This window comes from Lampetra fluviatilis, chromosome 15, assembly GCF_964198595.1.
Source record: "Lampetra fluviatilis chromosome 15, kcLamFluv1.1, whole genome shotgun sequence".
NCBI lineage: Eukaryota > Metazoa > Chordata > Hyperoartia > Petromyzontiformes > Petromyzontidae > Lampetra > Lampetra fluviatilis.
In genome coordinates, this window is record NC_136289.1 from 13,321,908 (window position 1) to 13,340,018 (window position 18,111).

At 54.5% G+C, this 18,111-nt stretch overlaps 1 protein-coding gene across 4 annotated transcripts in view; it reads left to right on the forward strand.

The window, feature by feature from the left end:
* LOC144936249 (RNA-binding protein 47-like) overlaps positions 1-18,111 on the forward strand; it is a 46,984-nt gene that overhangs the window by 19,587 nt on the left and 9,286 nt on the right. For 3 of the 4 annotated variants that reach the window (XM_078863293.1, XM_078863297.1, XM_078863294.1), the window contains one exon: positions 15,918-17,167. In XM_078863293.1, coding sequence (XP_078719419.1) covers positions 15,919-17,167 — 1,249 coding nt within the window. In that variant the 5' untranslated portion in view covers position 15,918. Of the gene's footprint in view, positions 1-5,067; positions 5,593-15,917; positions 17,168-18,111 lie in introns of those variants that run through there. The other variant, XM_078863296.1, reaches the window with a different exon arrangement.

Genomic DNA, 18,111 nt, shown 5'->3' on the forward strand with positions numbered 1-18,111 from the left:
CTCGTTCAAACCCGCGAAGTCTAAAGGTGCGGTAGAGACGCATCGGGAGGGCGCCCGGGGTCGGGGCAGGGGTGGGGGGGCTGGGGAGGGTGTGAAAGGGTCAGGACAAAACATTATAAATATTGTTATCGATGTATATTTCATTTTAGATGGATTTAATTCGACACAATGAAAGCCTCGTTTAAATGCAAATCCATCGCGTCTCCAGGCATGATGGGCGCTCTCCAAAAGGCCCCTCCCCTCCGAGACTTGGAGTTGAGTTAAACTCAACTATTTTCATTTTACCAGGTAAGGCCCCACTGAGCTGCTATATATTTCTCTTTCAGAAGCAGCCTGCCTATCACAAAAGAAGTGGCTCATCACATGAAATGTATAGCCGCAGCAAAATACTCTGAACGCACGTTGATTTTTTTACGTGGGGGGGGGGGGGGGGGTAACCGGAGGACCCGGAGAAACATCCACGCAACTACGGGGAGAGGGACATGCACACTCTAAATATACAGGCATCGAACCCACATCCTCATGTATACCAGGCGAGGTAGTTAACATCTCGCGTCCGTGGCGCACTGCTGATCCTACCGCGCGAGACGTGGTGCCGCGGCTGTTTGTGCACCAGAAATATTGCTGAAGACACTGGGTCTCTCGTTGTCTCATCAAGAGGATGTCTCATAAGAATTTCACATTTTATTTCTACAGACAATTTTTATTATAACTTTTATTTCTTTATGTTGCTGACAAGTTTCCTTTATCAGTCATCTATGTATTTTTTTTTATAACATGTTACATTGTAGTGACTATTGCAATTACTTATATCAATTAAGCTTGATAAACAACAGTAATACTTTCGGCAAACGGGCAGTATCAGTTGATCAAGCACCGTGGAGAGAAACTCCAGGCCGAGTTTGCAGAAGCCACGTCAGTGATAATACCTTCAAGACTGTGGATTTCATTTCAACATTTTCTAGAGCCTGCCGTTGTCAAAACCCTCTACATTCTTTCGCGGACAACCACGCAGTAATGAAGCAAGGAAACTTTGTTGAGAACATTCGCATCTGCAACAGTACCACAGAACACCTTTCGTGGCCTTGCAAAGCCTCCCACCAGTGTCTCACCAGTGGCCTGTGGACCACAGGTTCGAAACCGGTGCCCTAATCCATCATAGAGACAGTTGAAGTTAGATAATAATAAAAACCCTATGACCAACAAGCCATCGGGCAGGCCTTCAATCAGCAGTGAATCGACATAGGGGCATATTGTTCTAGATAATTATGAGGAGACCGGTGCTAGCTGTTGGACAAAACTGCCTTTTGTCGACATTAATTGTGGTCATCGCTGAGTGGCCTCGTAACTTGCCGGTGAATTACGTCAAGCGAGAACCGTGGCTTGCGGTCCGACACCGCTTCGTCCGGGGAGTCTGCCACTGGCCACTCCGTATCCGGAGCCCAGATGTCATCCCCGGCTATGCGCTACCACAGCTATGCGCTGTTACAGCTATGCGCTACCACAGCTGTTTGCTCCAACTGTGGGCTGGATGCCTCTGTTCACATGAAACTCATTTCGTGATTTTTGTTCTCTTCTCTCTGATGTTTTGGACACAAAGCTGTTTGTAGGACAGTAAGGAGGGTCGCCTGTATAAGATTACCGGCTAATTGCACGTTGTAGGATAATTGAGGGAGAGGTGGTGGGAAGGGTGAGGAGGAGAAGAACGGGAGAGAAGCAACTCCGTCGTGCCGCGTGCACCGCACGCCCGCCACGTTCCCGGGCGAAGGGGAGCGGATTCCGACGCTACCGTCGCCGCCACTGCTGCTGCCGCCGTCGCCTTCGGGAGTGATGCACCTACGTAGAACTCCAGTGGTTTCCTCATATCGGAAGGAAGAGCGTTCCAGACGGCCGCAGAAGCGCATTGGAAAGCGTGTGATGCGGTGGTCATCTTTGTTCTATTTTTGGAGATGTCCGATTGAAAAGGGAATATGGTCTCCATGTGTTCTTGTACATGTACAGCGCTTTTGTCACTTCACTGCTGGATGAAGCCTTCCCTACATAATTTTGGTCATTGAGGTTGTTTGACCATACTTCACCATGCTGGCCAGTGCAGGTTGTTGAAGGCCAGGGAACATAGACAAGTAGAGTACAATAACGGATCCTGCTTCACTGCCATCCGCTTACCTGGTCATGAACAAGGCTCCTCTATCCACATCTCAGACACTAGAGAAACGAGGCAAAAGGTGTGTTCAAGGCAACGTAATGTTTAATATACACGCTGGGAAAGCAGACGCATCTCACAGCACCAAGACATCTCGTGGCATCAGCGCCAGGGCGACGCGACCGCTGGCTCAGCTTGTACAAAGGTGAATGCACATAAAGGGACACGTGAAGTGTCAAAGGCTGTCTGGCAGCAAGTCACGGGACGGACCCAGGTGTTGTAAGTTAACCGACTGAGATGCCTGGCAGGCAGATGCAACACCTGCCATCCCAACTGCGCCTTCTCACCGTGTTTCCTCCCCACGGTGATCTGCCCATCGTAAGTATGTACGTCCAACTTTTGTCGCACCGTGCGTATCCAACCGTGCTAATCGGAGGTTCTGGAAGAGGAGGGAGCGACACTCATTGTTGCGCGTGTCTCGCTCCCTCCTTTGTTGGCGGAGGGGCGGCTGCCTCCCGACTACCCAGTCTTTTGCGAGCGTCTTCAACGAAGACCGATCGTGACACCGCTGGTACGCTGGTACGTGTCCTCGACGCGCCAACAGCGCCAGGGCATGAGCCACCCACCGGCGCAGTGCCCGTACCCCCCCCCCCCCACCCATGTACGTAAGGGTGGCGACCATCACGCCGCTGGGGAAATATTTTGGTTTGTGCCGGGCGTGCGTCTCCAGGAGTGCGAGACACGGGTCAGTGTCTCCGAGGCTCGGAGTTCCCACGGATGACACCTGAGCCCTGTGGCGGGGGGGGGGGCGTGTGGGAGTGGGGTGGTGGGAGGGATGGAGCATAGGCGGGGTGCAGTGTGACGAGTGGATTAGAAATTGTCTTCCTTGTTATCTCCATCCATCAGTTTGCTTTGATGTTAATTTCCAATTTTGGTTAAAGTTTACCTTTGAAATGTAAACAGCTTAACTTGGTTTCAGAGGGTGCTTTCTGTTTGTAAAAGTTGAACTATTTTTTATTTAAGACAAATAATATACATCGGAATAGTATTCTCTCTCATTCAGTAACCCACTTGCTTTGTGCAAAAAAAAAAGACAACGTTTAGATGTCCCTGAAGAGTGAAGGCTTGTAAAAAAAAAATAACCTCAATCGCCAGTGCCTCTAGAGCGATGAACCATTGAAGAAAACCTCAACGCTGTAATCCATTCAAAATTAATATCATTGGCCCTCGCTGCCAGCCTAGCCTTTGGCACAATTAAACCCACGGAAGATCTGCTGTGCCAACACATTCCAGAGACACGACAAACAGCCACTGCCCTTGCTGATGCTCTGCTTTCCTGCCATCTCAGCCCCTTTTCCTCTTCCCAGTGTCTGGTTCGAGTCAAACCCCGACACGTGACCCGCCGTGCCCATCAGAGCCACGGCCCCCCTCGCCCTCTCGCTCTGTCGCTGTCTCGCCAGCACCCTCGGATGTCCCCAACAGCGGCTCTTCCTATGCCACAGTCTCTCCCTCCCCCTGCCCGCTCCCCACTCAGTGCCTCTTGGAAGAGTTTTTATCGTAATTTGAAACAAAACCGACGAGAACAGTTGGCTATGTAGGGTGCGAAAGAAGTTCAGCATACATATTGCATTGTCAGTGGTGCAGAAGCACAAGCTACATAAACAAAACCATGTGTAGACAACGCTCCCCTGTGAAGGAGGCCCATTGCCTGAAACGTGGTGGATTATAATTGATCATTCCTTTTCCTGCAGTGTAATTTGTCGAATATGCTTTTTTGTTGTTGAATATCATTCGTTAATTTTTTAAAAGGAAAGCCACACAGAGCCTTACGACGATCTTTTCTAGGAGGGTTCCACTTTGGGGATGTACGGAGAGTGAATAAAAAAAAGATATCTCATGAAAAGAACGTGTCAACCTTTGTCAGTCCACTGCTGGATGGAGGCCTTCCTCTCCGCCGTGTCGCCCATGGGGGTCGTTTGACCATACTTCACCACGCTGGCCAGTGTGGGCCTGTGACGAGTTTACTCTCAAGACGTGCTTAAACATGTAGCCACGCTTGGTGGCACACGCCTCTGATCCAGCACGTTGGAGGCACAGGGTTGGTGGATCACGTGAGAGATTAGTGAAACTCCTAATGTATTTACAATCCCATCCGAGGGGGCCTTTGAGTGTTATTCCCTTGTCAGTTTGGGCTGCCCCCGAGTGTTCTAGATCCCCTCGGTGCGCAAAACACCTTTTAAAATGGAACTGGAACTCGGTGAGAGTTTTCTGTACAGATACATCTCAATCGCAAGCAAACGCAAACTCCCTGTCGCACTTCTTCCCCAAGTTTCCTCATTGCCTTGTGACACCGTGGACCCTTGCCCCGAGCGAAGAGCCCCTGAACGACGTCGTGATAGTTTCACCGTAACCTCTTGCGTTTCTCGGTGCCACGCCGTCGTGGTTGATATTTAATCAAGCGGTAGTTGTAAACAGCGATTGTCCTTTAGATGTTTCTTGTCTTCTGGCATGGGAATGTGGAATTTCCACCACTGGACCAGGTCTGGTAGCAGAGATGAGTACAGGCCCATACTTACTTGAGCGGAGAGGGCCACTTAAAGTTTGACTGAGTGAGACGCAAAATATAAAAAAAAAACAAATCTAATTCTTTTCAATGCTTCCTCTATCCACCCCGTGCTTAAAACTCTCCCATCCCTCTGTGGATAATCATTAGGGGATTGCAAAAGAGCTGGATACAGCTCAACGCAGCCTCCCCCTCCCACCCCGTGACCGAGCCGCCCACAGACCCACCCAGCCACCCCGCCACCCATCACCGTGCACGCTCCACCACGTGCCTCCCAGACCCTACCCCCTGGCCCCGACCGACCAATTGGCCATCACGGCGGGGCTATTGGGTCAGGGGATAAATTGTGAAACGTATTTTGAAGTGGAGTGACCAAGGGCTGTTCCCCCCCCACCCCAACCGTGCTGCATTCACTCGGCAGCCTCCACAGTGTCGCACAAAGACAAAGAGACACGCACAGGTGGGGACAAGGGACACGGACGGACACAGAGACAAAGGTACACGGACAGAATCAGGGACCAGTGCAGGGATAGACACAGGGACGGGTGACCAGACGATACAGGGAACAAGGAATCGGACAGATACAGGGACCAGACAGACACAGAGACGGGAACGGGTGAGCAGGCAGACACAGCGACAACGACACAGACAGAATCAGGGACCAGTGCAGGGATAGACACGGACGATCAAACAGGAGCGCAGGACACAAGGAGTCCGGGCAGGTACGGGGACCGCATAGGGACGGATACAGGCAGGGCACGCGGGCGTTAGAGACAGGGAGACGACGTGGTGGCCTCGGACGGGGCAGAGACACGAGGAGGAGGAGGACGCGGACGGAGGCGCAGGTGGAGCAGGAGACCCGGGAAGCAAACTCGCGACGGAGGAGGTGAGAGAAGCGTTGTCCTTCTGCAGGTCGCCCACCTCCTCCGTGCCACTTCCTCCGTGAGGTTTTGTTGTTACGAGCTCCCGCCGTGTTGGGGCAACGCTCCGTACGCGGCGGAGGCTTAGTCATGCGTGGGGACGCAGTGCGTGGGTTTCGTCGGATCGCGTTTGAAAGATTATTTTTTATTTGAGTCTGCGACATTTTTTTATGGGCTTTTTTTTTCGTGGTTCAAGGGATTGCTGACCGAGCGACAGTAAAGGTGACTTTGGAATGAATTGTTTAAAAGCAACGAGCGCAATTGACGTGAGGTTGCATTTTTGAACCCCTTGTGTGAGTGAATGAATGAAAGGGCTGATATTAAAGTTCTCTTTTATGAGCGCCACATTGTGGATGGCCTCTGCCATAGAGATGTGGAATGTCCACCCTTGTCTCAAGGTTACCGATAGCAGATGAGCATCGGCCCTTGCTCCGATGAGGAGGGAGACCTCCAGACATGTTTTGGCTTTTATAGATCTTATGTGTATATGCATGAATTAAAATTTTGTTTTATAGATTATTTACGTAACTTTGCAAATCTGGTCCTTGATCACGTAATGTATATATAACAATATTTTGTTTTCATCGTGCAATGTCACGTACCAACATTTCATAGCTCCAATATGTAGTAAGTGTTGTGGAACAGAGGTTCGATTCCCGGCCACGGTGAATATCCACGACGAGGGATATCCCAACCGGTCCTGGGCCCTCACCTGCTCACCAACCTGCGGTGACTGGGCGGGTGAAGTATGGTCAAACAAGCCTCCTCGTGGCCGACACGGCTTGGGGAGGGTCTTCGTTCAGCAGTGGATTGACAAAGAGGCCGTGAGTGCGTCGGTGTTGTTCAAGAATCCCATCTGTAAATGTATCGATGTCTTCACGGCTCGTGTACGTATGCATGTTGAACTTCTTTCGTGCCGTACGTAGCCAACCGTGCGAATCGGAGATGCGCGCGGGCGGGGGGGTGGGAGGACGTATGTTTGAATGCAACCACAGTTAGAGGAAACAATATGATCGAGTTTACTGACCGCCTCACTTATGCAGCGAGCAAGAATGATTTTTTTTTTGGTTTTGAAGATTAACAAAAAAAAAGGTGGTGGGGGGTGGGGGGGTGAGAGATTCTGCAGCCCGTGGCTTTGCAGTCAGCGCGCTCCGTGGTCGCTCCGCACGCCTCAATCCCGAGCCAGCAGCAGGATGTGAGCACGGGCAGTGTTTGTCCCCGCACTTTAGGGCGGCACGGTACTCGACGAAACGTCGATGCCTCTGGCCGCTCGAGGCGCCACACCACCGTCCGCGTGAGCTGCGGCATCTCCTGCCACCGCGGCCGACTTCGTCTTGTTGACGTCCACGGCTGCGCTACCGCCGGCGCGGCTCACGCCCCACCCCCCCCGGGGAGACGCCAAGAGCCGTGCGGCGTTTTCCCGACCGACCGATCGATCCGATCGGCACCGAGTGTTGCCTCACTCCGCACGCCGCTGCCGCCGCTGCTGCCCATGGCGACCCGCGGGGCACCGATTGCTCAACGGCAGGGAACGCAGTGAGGGGGGGGGGCTGAGGGGGGTTGATGAGTTTGCGGCGGAGTCTTTTCTTACCACCCCCCCAACCCCCTTGCTGCCCCCCACTCACTCACTCCGCAACTGCCGCTCCTCCTCTGCATCTGATTAGCGAGCACGCGGCAGCGGCGTGGCGGTCGCGGTGGCGCGGTTCGTGCTGCTGCTGCGGAGGGATGGGGAGAGGAGCGCGTTGAGTGTGCGCGTCCGTGTGGGTGTGTAGTGCGTGGGTGTGTGTGTGGGTGGGTGGGTGTGTGGGTGTGTGGGTGTAGTGTGTGTGTGGGTGTGTGTAGTGCGTGGGTGTGTAGTGCGTGGGTGTGTGCGTGTATAGTGCGTGTGTGCGTGTGTGGGTGGGTGCGTGTGTGGGTGTGTGTGTAGTGCGGGTGTGTGTGCGTGGGTGCGTGTGTGTGTGTGCGCGTCTGTGTGTGTGTGTAGTGCGTGTGGGTGTGTGTGTGCGTGTGTGTCTGTGCGTGTGTGTTTGTGCGTGGGTGCGTGCGTGTGTGTGCGCGTGTGTGTGCGTGTGTGGGTGTGTGTCTCTGTGTGTGTGCGTGTGTGTGTGTGCGTGTGTGTGCGCGCGTGCGTGGGTGCGCGCGTGTGTGCGTGTGTGTGTGTGGGTGTTCGGTTTCGTCAACGGGCCGTGTAAAAGGTGTTTTTGTTGGCGGGCGTCGCGCGCGCCTCCCCGCGCTGCGATTGTGGAGTTCGACTTCGCTGGGGAGCCAGGGGGTTCTTTTAAGAGTCGCTGTCGCGCCGCGTCACCCCCATCAACCGAACCGATGCGGACGCCGATGTTGACCAATCTTTATCAGCTTGAGGCTCTCTGGAAGTGATAAACATCCTGGCACCGCCGGTTCTGGGTGTCGTGCCATGGACACGGCTCGCTGCTTATTCACGTTTTCGCTTGGCACTGTTTCGTCAATTCGCCTGACCGGCCTCGCATTCCGTGACGGTCCTCGCCCCCCACCCCCCCCCCGCAGAAGAAGCTGCCCGACACGGAGCGTGAGGCGTGAGCCGGGGGAAGAAGGGCAGGAGGAGGAGGAGGGGGGGGGTGTAAATTGAGCTCCGAGTTGAGACGCCACGTGGTGTCCACGCGTCGTCGTCGTCGCCGGCTCTTTGCGTTATCGAAGTAACAAACAAGAACCCCCCCCCCCCACGAGCCGTAAGAACGCGATTCGCGAAGAGCGCAGCGCAGACGCGAGGGGGCTCGGCAGCTCACGGCGGCTGTGCCTCTCCCAACCCTGTGTGCTTGGCAAGCCGCGCAGCGCTGTTGCCACTTTGCAGGATGCTTTAATAACCGTGATGAAAATTACGCTGACAAAAATTGGCAAGGAAGCCGCGACGCGGGGCGCGCAGGAACGGATTTCAAAGCGAAGCTCCCGCGGTGCGTTTGCCGTCTAAGTCACCCGGTCAAAATCGGTGCGCTGGCAAGTTGTTTAATTTCTAATTTTGAGGATTTTCTAATCCTTTCAATTGCACAATTTAATGCGACTTCTGTCCTGGGCTTACATTAGCAAGCGGTCCGATCGCAAAGTTAATGAATTTGGAAACTTCACTGGACCCGATGTGTTTCTTTACCGTGTGTTGTGTCCTCGGAGATCGGATGGACACGCTCACTCCACACTGATGATAGTCCAGTCCCTCCACTGGCTGCCAAACCAGTCTTGGATCAATCTTAAGATCGCACTCACCACATCCAAGGTCATCCACGGACTCTCCCCTGCCGACCTCTCCCCATTCATCTCACTCTACTCCCCCTCCATGCACTCTTTGCTCCAGCAAACCAAAACTTTCTATCAAAGTTTCCAGTCAACCGTTGATCCGTGCGAAGTCATTCTCTTCTGTCTGCTGCTCCAATAAGTCTGTAACTGCCTTTCCCCAGCCACCTATGCAATAATTTCTCTACCCTCGTTCAGGTCCAGGGTGAAGACCTTCCTCTTTTCCTCTGCCCATGACTGTCTCTTTAAAAAAATATATATATCTGCTTCCGTTATGCAGGATTCCCATGACCCACTGTTTCTGTACAGTGTCCTGAGCTGAGTCCGCACGTAGACAACTTATAAATCTTCGCTCTACCTTAATCTGACACGTGCTCCAGACAACATTCATATTCCCTGGCCGGTTCGCCGCGTCCCCCATAGCGTGCGTGGCGCCCCTTCACCGCGCCGTGTGCTTCCCCAAACACCGCCTGCGCTGCCACCACGTATGTGCCCCGCACCGCTTTCTCCGAAACCGCCGGCAACGTGCGTCCCGTACTCTCTGCGTCACGTGTCCCGTACTCTCTGCGTCACGTGTCCCGTACTCTCTGCGTCACGTGCCCCGTACTCTCTGCGTCACGTGTCCCGTACTCTCTGCGTCACGTGTCCCGTACTCTCTGCGTCACGTGTCCCGTACTCTCTGCGTCACGTGCCCCGTACTCTCTGCTCTGCGTGTCCCGCGGTCACGCTCATCACCGACGTCGCGTGAGCGTGACCCCCTCGCGCCGCGAAGGCTGTTAGCGCCGAGGGTGGGGGGGGGCGGCTTGGCAGAGCCGGCTCGCGTTCGCCGCGGAGTGCGGCAGCGGAGCGAGCGTCACGGGGCGGCGAGCGCCCCGCACCCGTTCCGACAAGTGCCGCTCTCGCTCGGGCAAAGGCCCCATTAGCTGTCCAAACAGCGCCCGCAGAAGAGCCTTTCCTTCCCCCTCCAGATCCCGAGGCTCCGGCGTCGCGCCCTGACGGACGCACGCGCGACGCGCGGATGCAGACGTACCGGAGGGCATCACCAAGCTGGGGGGGGGGGGGGGAAGAAGAACATGAACCTAAAAAAAGAGATAGAGACATCACCCTCTCCGGCACTATCTAGTGAGCGTAATCGCGTTAAATTTGGCAGTGAGGTCTCATCGGCGCTCGCGGGCCGGAGTTGGCGGAGGGCGGCCGTGCCTCTTAACGCGGCGCCTTCTCCAGTGCACTTCTCTGCGGGACTACACCTCGCACTCTCAGCCGCTCGGATGGCAACCGCCGGGCTCCGAGGGTTTTGAGAATCTCTCGTTCGATGAGAGGGTACCCGTGGCGTAACCCCGAATGGTGTCAAATACGGTGCAATTGAGCGTTCCATGTGGGGTCATTGTAATCGTGAGCTGGTTGTTGAGTTCACAAGATCTGCCTCTCAATAACTTTTTTTTTTATTCTGGGCTCAAAATGTAAGTTCAGTGACAGTGGATTCCATAAACTCTTCTGATTAATCCCATTATTCGCGCATAGTCATGCTCGTTATATTATTATTATCAGCGCGGTATGCTTTTGTGCGAAATCCTGGTCATCAAAAAGGGGGAGAATTGTAATCTTTGTGAAAACAAATCTCACAGTGCTTGTGGACGCCTCTGTGTGGTGCTGTGTGCGCACGCGTGGCATCATTGGTGATTAAATGCCCAAAGCTGTCCGCCAAAGTTTCCAAGGTCAGACTTTGGCATTGAGCAGCTTGTGTTTTCAATTGATTCAGTGTCTCAGTTGCAACGTTGCGGCACTTGTTTTTGGCGACTTTAAATATCCCCCACATGTTTCATTTCAACTTAACAAGATGATGTGAGCTGCCTACTGAGTGATGCTGTCGCAAACACTGATCCGGCCACATGTTTCACCGTCAGCTGGGCCAGTATTAATCATCAGCAGCTGCAGCAGCATCATCAATTAGTAGCTGTAGCAGCAACATCATCTTCATCAAGATCAGCAGCAACAGCATCATCATCATCAATGTCATTGAAAACAGCAGTAACAGACACAGACAGCATCGGCTTCATCAGTAGCTACAGCAGCAGCTCCATCACTATCGTCATCATCAAGAGTAGCATCATCAGTGCCATCAGCCACAGCAGTCACAGCAGCAGCAATGAGGGGCACGTGACCTAAGAAATCGCGTGACTCCACGACAAACGCGAGCCTGTTCAAATCTGCAGATTCTCTCTCAAGGTCATTTCAAGCGATGAGCCTGGAAGCAGACGGACGAACCTAACCCCCCCCCCCCCAGTAATTTAATTCCACCCAAATTACGGTGCCACGCTTGCTGTTGCCATTATTTGCCGAAGCTCCGGCTTCCGCGAACAGCAAACACTCCGTTAAGCTCAGAGCAAGGCCGTGCCACACAACTACTCCGAATCAGGTGATCCGGGCGTGCACGGCTTTCCGTTGCTTAATTCCACCCTGGCCTCCGCCCTGTCACTCTGCTCGTCATGGCAGGGCAGCTGGGGGGGGGGGGGGTTGAGGTGGGAGGGGGGGTTGAGGTGGGGGGGTGACGTGGTGGGGGGGTTGTGGTGGGGGGGTGACGTGGGGGGGGGGTAGCACGCCCCATGTCAAGTCCAAGGTTCAGAGGTTCCGTAACCTGGCCTCTGCTGCAATGGGAGGCGTCCCCATAACCCTCCCCCCCCCCTTGTTGTTGGCGCCGGCGCGAGGGCGCGCGCACGCACGCGCGTGGCGGCCGCCCTCGATCGCCGCCAGACCCCCCCCCATCTCCACCCTCGCCCGGCTGGGCCTGCGAGCCATCGGCGTGGAAGAGACGCGGGGGGGCCAGGCAGCCACGCGGCACGCGGCGGCGGCGGTGTCAAAGGGTGGAGGTTGGGGGCATCCCAGGCGAACTTTTCCCGTCCGGCTCGTGGTCGCTGGCAGCCCCACCAACCCCCGCCCGCCCGCCCCCCACCACGCGACACGCATCGTAAAAGAAAAAAACCCATTGCCTCGTTCAAATTCCAGCCGGGAGATAAAAGGCGGGGTACAATCTCTTTAGTGGTAAAGTGTTTTATTTTCGGAGCGAGCCAAGGACGGTGGTCGTGGTGGTGGGGTGGGGGGTGGGGGGGTGGGGGCAGGTCGAGGTGATGTTGACGGTGTTGGGGCTGGCAGGTATTCAATTAGAAGGCCGAGCGACGGGGCGCTCTGAATGGTGTGTCCAGTCGAGCATCTCGGCAATTGAGTTCTTGACGCGATTACCCGGCGAGACAGGCCAAGTAATGCACCGTTGCTTTGTTTGTTACAAGCCTGTTTACGTTAATATATTATGGATGTTTTATATCTATAATACATTATACATCTGTTGACGTGTTTCACATGACCGGCAATATAAAGAGGTGAAGGTGTCAGTGCAGACACCTTTATCAAGGTAATGGCAATAGCGTCTTTTTCTAGATAACGGCTTGTCAGCAGAGCCATTGACCTTTATCTTTTCGGTTTAGCAATCAGTCGTCTTACAAATCACACACGCGCACAGGGTGTGCTGTACATGTGTGCGAGAGTATTTCGCGGTTTAAGCAAGCGTACAATCACTTTGTACAAAGCAATTACACCCGGTCACCACATTCATGCATTCTTTGTACATGCGTTTAGCAGCCTTACCATTCTTTCCATGGGATTCACAGAAAAAGATCCCGGGATCCCACGGAGCAAAAGCTGCTGAAAGAGACAGAGATCGATAAGTCCCAGTGCCCACGTCCTTCTCTGTAATCCCACGTTTGCCAAGGGTGAAAGGTAAAAGGCGCAGCCCTGCAAGTGCCTGGTCACGCCACTGCCGACGGAAGGTGCCTCCACTCGAGGGAGTTCTGGAGAGCCCCTCTCTCGAGAGAGAGTATTTTGACCGACTCTGCTCGTTCATACTGGCCCGGGCATCTTGGAAGATGGCCCACGCTTTACCCCACCACACGCCACACCTGCTGTTTGACTGCGGCATGCCGGGTGGACGGACGTGGCGGGATGTTTCGTGTGCCTTGCCGGGGGATCGGATCTCACTGGTGCTCTCTGGATGCCAAGTCCATGGATTTGCCCCAGGTCTTAAAAAAGAGATGCGTTGTTTCAAAGGCCTCCCGCCCACTCACTTCACCCGGATTATGGCCACAGGGACATCATCATCATCAACAATATATTTATCATCGTCAGTACAGAGCGGTGATTTCCAACCACTTTGTGGTCACCACCGGCAACCTAACTGTCAACATTTAAATGTTGTCCTTGCGATTGGTTAACGAAGTAGAAAAACTGCTTTTAAAAAACACAAACACACAACAACAAAGACAAAACTGCGCTGACAGTTGTACCGAGAGCCCCCATTATGAGGATGTCCTTCGCGATCTCTGCGAGACAGCAGCTGCTGCTGCTGCGTGCGGCGTGCGCGCTGCCGAACAACAAGTGACGTCCTCTGGTCACCCAGATCCTACCGCGGCGCTCGCTTTTTGCCTTTCGCCGCCGAGCAACGTGGAGTCAACACGGCACGTGCATTGCCACAGCCCGTGCGTGTCCGCCCGACGAGTGGGTGAGTGGGCGAGTGAGTGAGTGAATGGGAGATTGGGTGAGCGCCACGGTGGTGAGATGTTAACTACCTTGCCTAGTATCCAGGAGGTCGTGGGTTTGATCCCGATCCTGAAGTGTGCATGTTCTCCCCGTGGTCGTGGATTTTTCGACGGGTCCTCCTGTTTTTCCCTCCACATTTAGAATCAACATGCGTTTAGAGTATTTGGCTACTGCTATACATTTCCACGTGATAAGCCATTGTCATTTGTGGCCAGGTTGCTTATAATAAAGAGCTATATAGCTCAGTGGGCTTACCTGATAAAATAAAAAATAGTTTAGTTTAGAGAAAGACAGCAAATGGGAGAATGGGTGAGCGAGTGAATGAGCGTGTGAGCGGATGGGAGAGTGGGCGAGTGAGCGAGTGACAGTGAGTGAGTGGATGGGAAAATGGGCGAGCGAATGGGCGAGCGAATGGACGAGTGAGCGAGCGGGCGACTGAGCGAGTGGGCGGACGAGCGCGTGAGCACCGTGCGGCTATCTAATTTGTAGTGGACAGGCGTCCTTATTTGACAAATAGTGTTGCTGGGCGCCGAGGTGAAATCAGCCGTAGATAGGACGCATCGTGAGTTACTACCGCTATCATGGATGACACTAATCTCTATCTGCGTCAGATTTCTACTTTGGCGTGCGCGTGTTCTTGAGCCGTTTCCTCGTTACCGCGACGAGGTTTGAGGTGGGAGGAGGTGGCGGTTGTTTGATGCACAGTGCCGCCTTCCTACTGCTTCACGGTCTGACGTAGGAGGGGCCTTGTGCAGATAACACTTTCTGAACGATGATGTCAGAAGACTTTACCATTGCTTTTTATGGCCATTTAAAGGACCAGGTTACCGATTAAAGGCGCTTATGTCGTGGTGGCTTGGAAAGGTATAAAGGTTGGCAAGCAGTATAAGTGTGAAGATTACCAAAATGGTTGAACGTTTATGGACTTCACGAGATCGCACCATTTTCCAAAGTTACCCCCGTTTCATATTAATATCGCTTTAATTTTATTTAACGTGTAATTCGAAGGCCGCCCCAGCGGGTGAACATTAACGCCGCGGCACTTTGCTGCTGGCTGTGGTTTAACCGGAGGAACGTCACGGTGTCACGGAATCTGCTGACAGGCACGGGGTTTGCCATAAACCACCTTCGCTTCTGTTTTAGTGGCCAAGATGTTTTTTTTTTATCTTTATTTTTGACCAGGTAAGGCTCTCTGAGCCACACAGCTCTTTTTCAGTTGGGCCCTGGCCACAAATGATAGCCCAATGAAGTGGCTTATCGCGTGGAAATTGATAGCAGCCATAATACTCTGAACGCACATTGATTCCAAACGTGGAGGGAAAAACCGGAGGACGCGGAGAAAATTCCACTTGACCACAGCGAGAGAGAGAGAGAGACACGCAATCTCCCACTATAGAACAGGCGTCGGGGTCGGGATCGAAACTCACGACCTCCTGCATATCAGGCGAGGTGGTTAACATCTCGCCACCACGGTGCCCCTTCTCGCTATCTCGTGCACCCTCCGTACCCGAGCGGCGTGACACGCACGCCCCGGCACACTGCGTCCTGCGGTGTCGTCCCCGACGCCGTTCTCCCCTTTCGCACACTCGCGCGCTCCGAGTTCCCCTCCGCCTGCTCACGCGCGATCGTTTTGATTCGATGCACGTGATTGCCATCGTTTATTTATTTTTCGCGCTGCACTGACAAGCTTCGAAAAGGTTCGTACGCGATCCATCATGAACGGAGGCGCTGGATTAATGCAGGATGACGGGATCATGCAGGTAGAACAGTTAGAAGAGTGGGCCAAATTACTCGCTAGAGGGGCTCTATAGAGCTCCCTGTAGCGGAGGCCCTACCGCCAACAGGGACGTGAGCAAGAAGTTTTAGGGAATGCCCCTTTGCCGTTCGCTTTTATTTAAGGCGCATTTTTTATATCTCATCCATGCCGCGGTATGATGGAGATCACTTTGTTGAGTTGCAGAGGTGGGTGGTTCGTGTACCCTCTATACTGTGGTGATTGTGTTTTTTGTTTTTGTGGTACACGCTATGCACAGGTTTATTAAAATAGAATTATGTTGTAAACATTTATGGCACGGAGTTCATGCAAACAAACAAAATGCGGCTGTTTTTCATCATACATGGGAGTGGCGACGCAAAGGTTCGCCCACTGTGATTATCAGCCCAACAACCTGAGTTTCAACTCCAGCCACGGCTAACATCGGCGGCAAATATCTGAACTGGTCCCGGGCTCCACCTCTCCCTTCATCAATCTACACTGAGCAGCCGAGTGACTTTGGCAGTTTATTGCCAAAGCGCTGTAAATTATTACACTTTTGCATGACGACTCACGAGGTATTCTCTCCGTAACAAATTTTAATGGCGGATTTCGAAAAGCACCGTCCGAGCGCGGAGCTTGCGTGCGGTCAACTGAGAGTGTTTCCGCCGTCGTCCTCCCTGCGCGCAGTATGACAGCAGGAGACTCAGCCAGCGCGAACTCCGCCTCCAGCAGCAGGGTGTCCGCCCTTGATGACGAGACCATGAACGGGAGCATGGAGTCGAACCCGAGCCACGGCGGCTCGCTGGAGTCCGCGGCGGCGGTGGCGGCGGCGCCCCCTCCGCTCAGCCCGTCCATCCTGGCGCTGCTGTCCCGCACGGGCTTCCAGCTGTCTCACGAGAACGGCCAGCGGCGTTACGGGGGCCCCCCGCCGGGCTGGGAGGGCGCCCCTCCTCCGCGCGGCTGCCAGGTGTTCGTGGGCAAGATCCCGCGCGACTGCTACGAGGACGAGCTGGTGCCGGTGCTCGAGTCGGCCGGCCGCATCTACGAGCTGCGGCTGATGCTGGACGCGGACGCGAGGACGCGCGGCTATGCGTTCGTGACGTACGCCTCGCGGCAGGAGGCGCGCGCTGCCGTGCGCGGCCTCGACAACCACGAGGTGCGGCCGGGACGCCTGCTCGGCGTCTGCTCCAGCGTGGACAACTGCCGGCTGTTCGTGGGCGGCATCCCGAAGACGGCGCGCAAGGAGGAGATCCTGGACGAGATGAGGCGCGCCACCGAGGGCGTCACGGACGTCATCGTGTACGCGAGCGCGGCCGACAAGACGCGAAACCGCGGCTTCGCCTTCGTCGAGTACGAGTCGCACCGCGCCGCCGCCACCGCCCGCCGAAAGCTGCTCAACGGGCCGGGCCACACGGCGCTGCAGCTGTGGGGCCAGCCGCTGGCGGTCGACTGGGCCGAGCCCGAGCCGGACGTGGACGAGGACGTGATGGAGACGGTGAAGGTGCTGTACGTGCGCAACCTCATGCTGGGCACCGGCGAGGAGACGCTGCGCGCCGTGTTCGAGGCGGTGGCGCCGGGCGCCGTCGAGCGCGTCAAGAAGATCCGCGACTACGCCTTCGTGCACTTCTCGGGCCGCGAGGAGGCCCTGCGCGCCATGAGGGCGCTCGACGGCTCGGACGTGGACGGCGCCTGCGTGGAGGTCACCCTGGCGAAGCCCGTGGATCGCGAGCAGTACTACAGCCGCTACCAGCGCACGCAGCAGCAGCAGCAGCAGCAGCGCGCCGGCACGCTGGGTGTGGTAACGGCCGGCGTGGAGGCGCTGCCCGCCGGCGGGTACCTCTACTCGTACGACCCCTACAGCCTCGCGGCCTGCGGCTTCAACTACGGCGGGGCCTACAGCACCGTCGTGGGGCCCAACCGCGACTACTTCCTCAAAGGTTTGTCGCACGACGCGGGGCTAAACAGGTGGTGGTTACCTTGATTAAAGGAGGGGGGGGGGGGGTGGATGCATTAAAAGTCTCAGACGGGGGGGCATGACGGTCAATTTTAAACAAACTCAAAGCAAGTGTTGTGTCCGGAACTGCCCAACAGCCGACTCGAGCTCTCAACTCGTGTGCGCATGAGGAAAGGCCACGACACCCATGGCTTAGTTGCTCCAGAGTTGTGTCCAGGTTAACCTGGCCGTGTGCGCTGCCTCAGCGGAGTCAAGTAGATGCACGCACGCGTCGACACTTTTACGGTTATGGCCTTTCACCGAATTGGCGAACTTTGAAGAAAAACCGCCGCTGCTGTTAGACATTGTACCGTCATTTTTTTTGTTTTACTTGATGATGAAAGTTCAGAATGGGGCCGAGTTTTCATGGGAGGGGGGGGTGGGTGGAGGGGGGGGGGCCCTCCCGACGCTACGGGCCGAGTCACGTGCAGAGGCAGCAGCAGGATGGGTTCTTTTTTGTTTGTTAATCCGTTCTTTTTTTCTCTTCTATTTTTTAAGGAAGTTTGGAAACGCTTCCTTAAAAAGCCACTCAACCGAGATTATCCCTTCCTTCAGTTCCCCGTGGTCTCTGGGAGAACTTACCTAACATCGACTTGTGCAACTCATCGCTTACCTATATCGTTCCCTCCTGATAAACAAAGCGGAACGTGCCCTGTGTCGTGCAGTTGCCCTCCGCCTATGGGGGCAATGCTGTGCGTGGCTTTAGTCGATTGACTCAAATCAAACTGCCAAGAGCTTACCCCAAGGCCACCTGCATTATGTTCGTTTTACCACTTGAACGCAATTCACACATGGGCTGGTTGTTTGTACACTGCAATAAATAAATCAATAAAATATATTCAGCCAAATTATCGTTCACACACTGTAACGCAACCATCGTCCTCATCA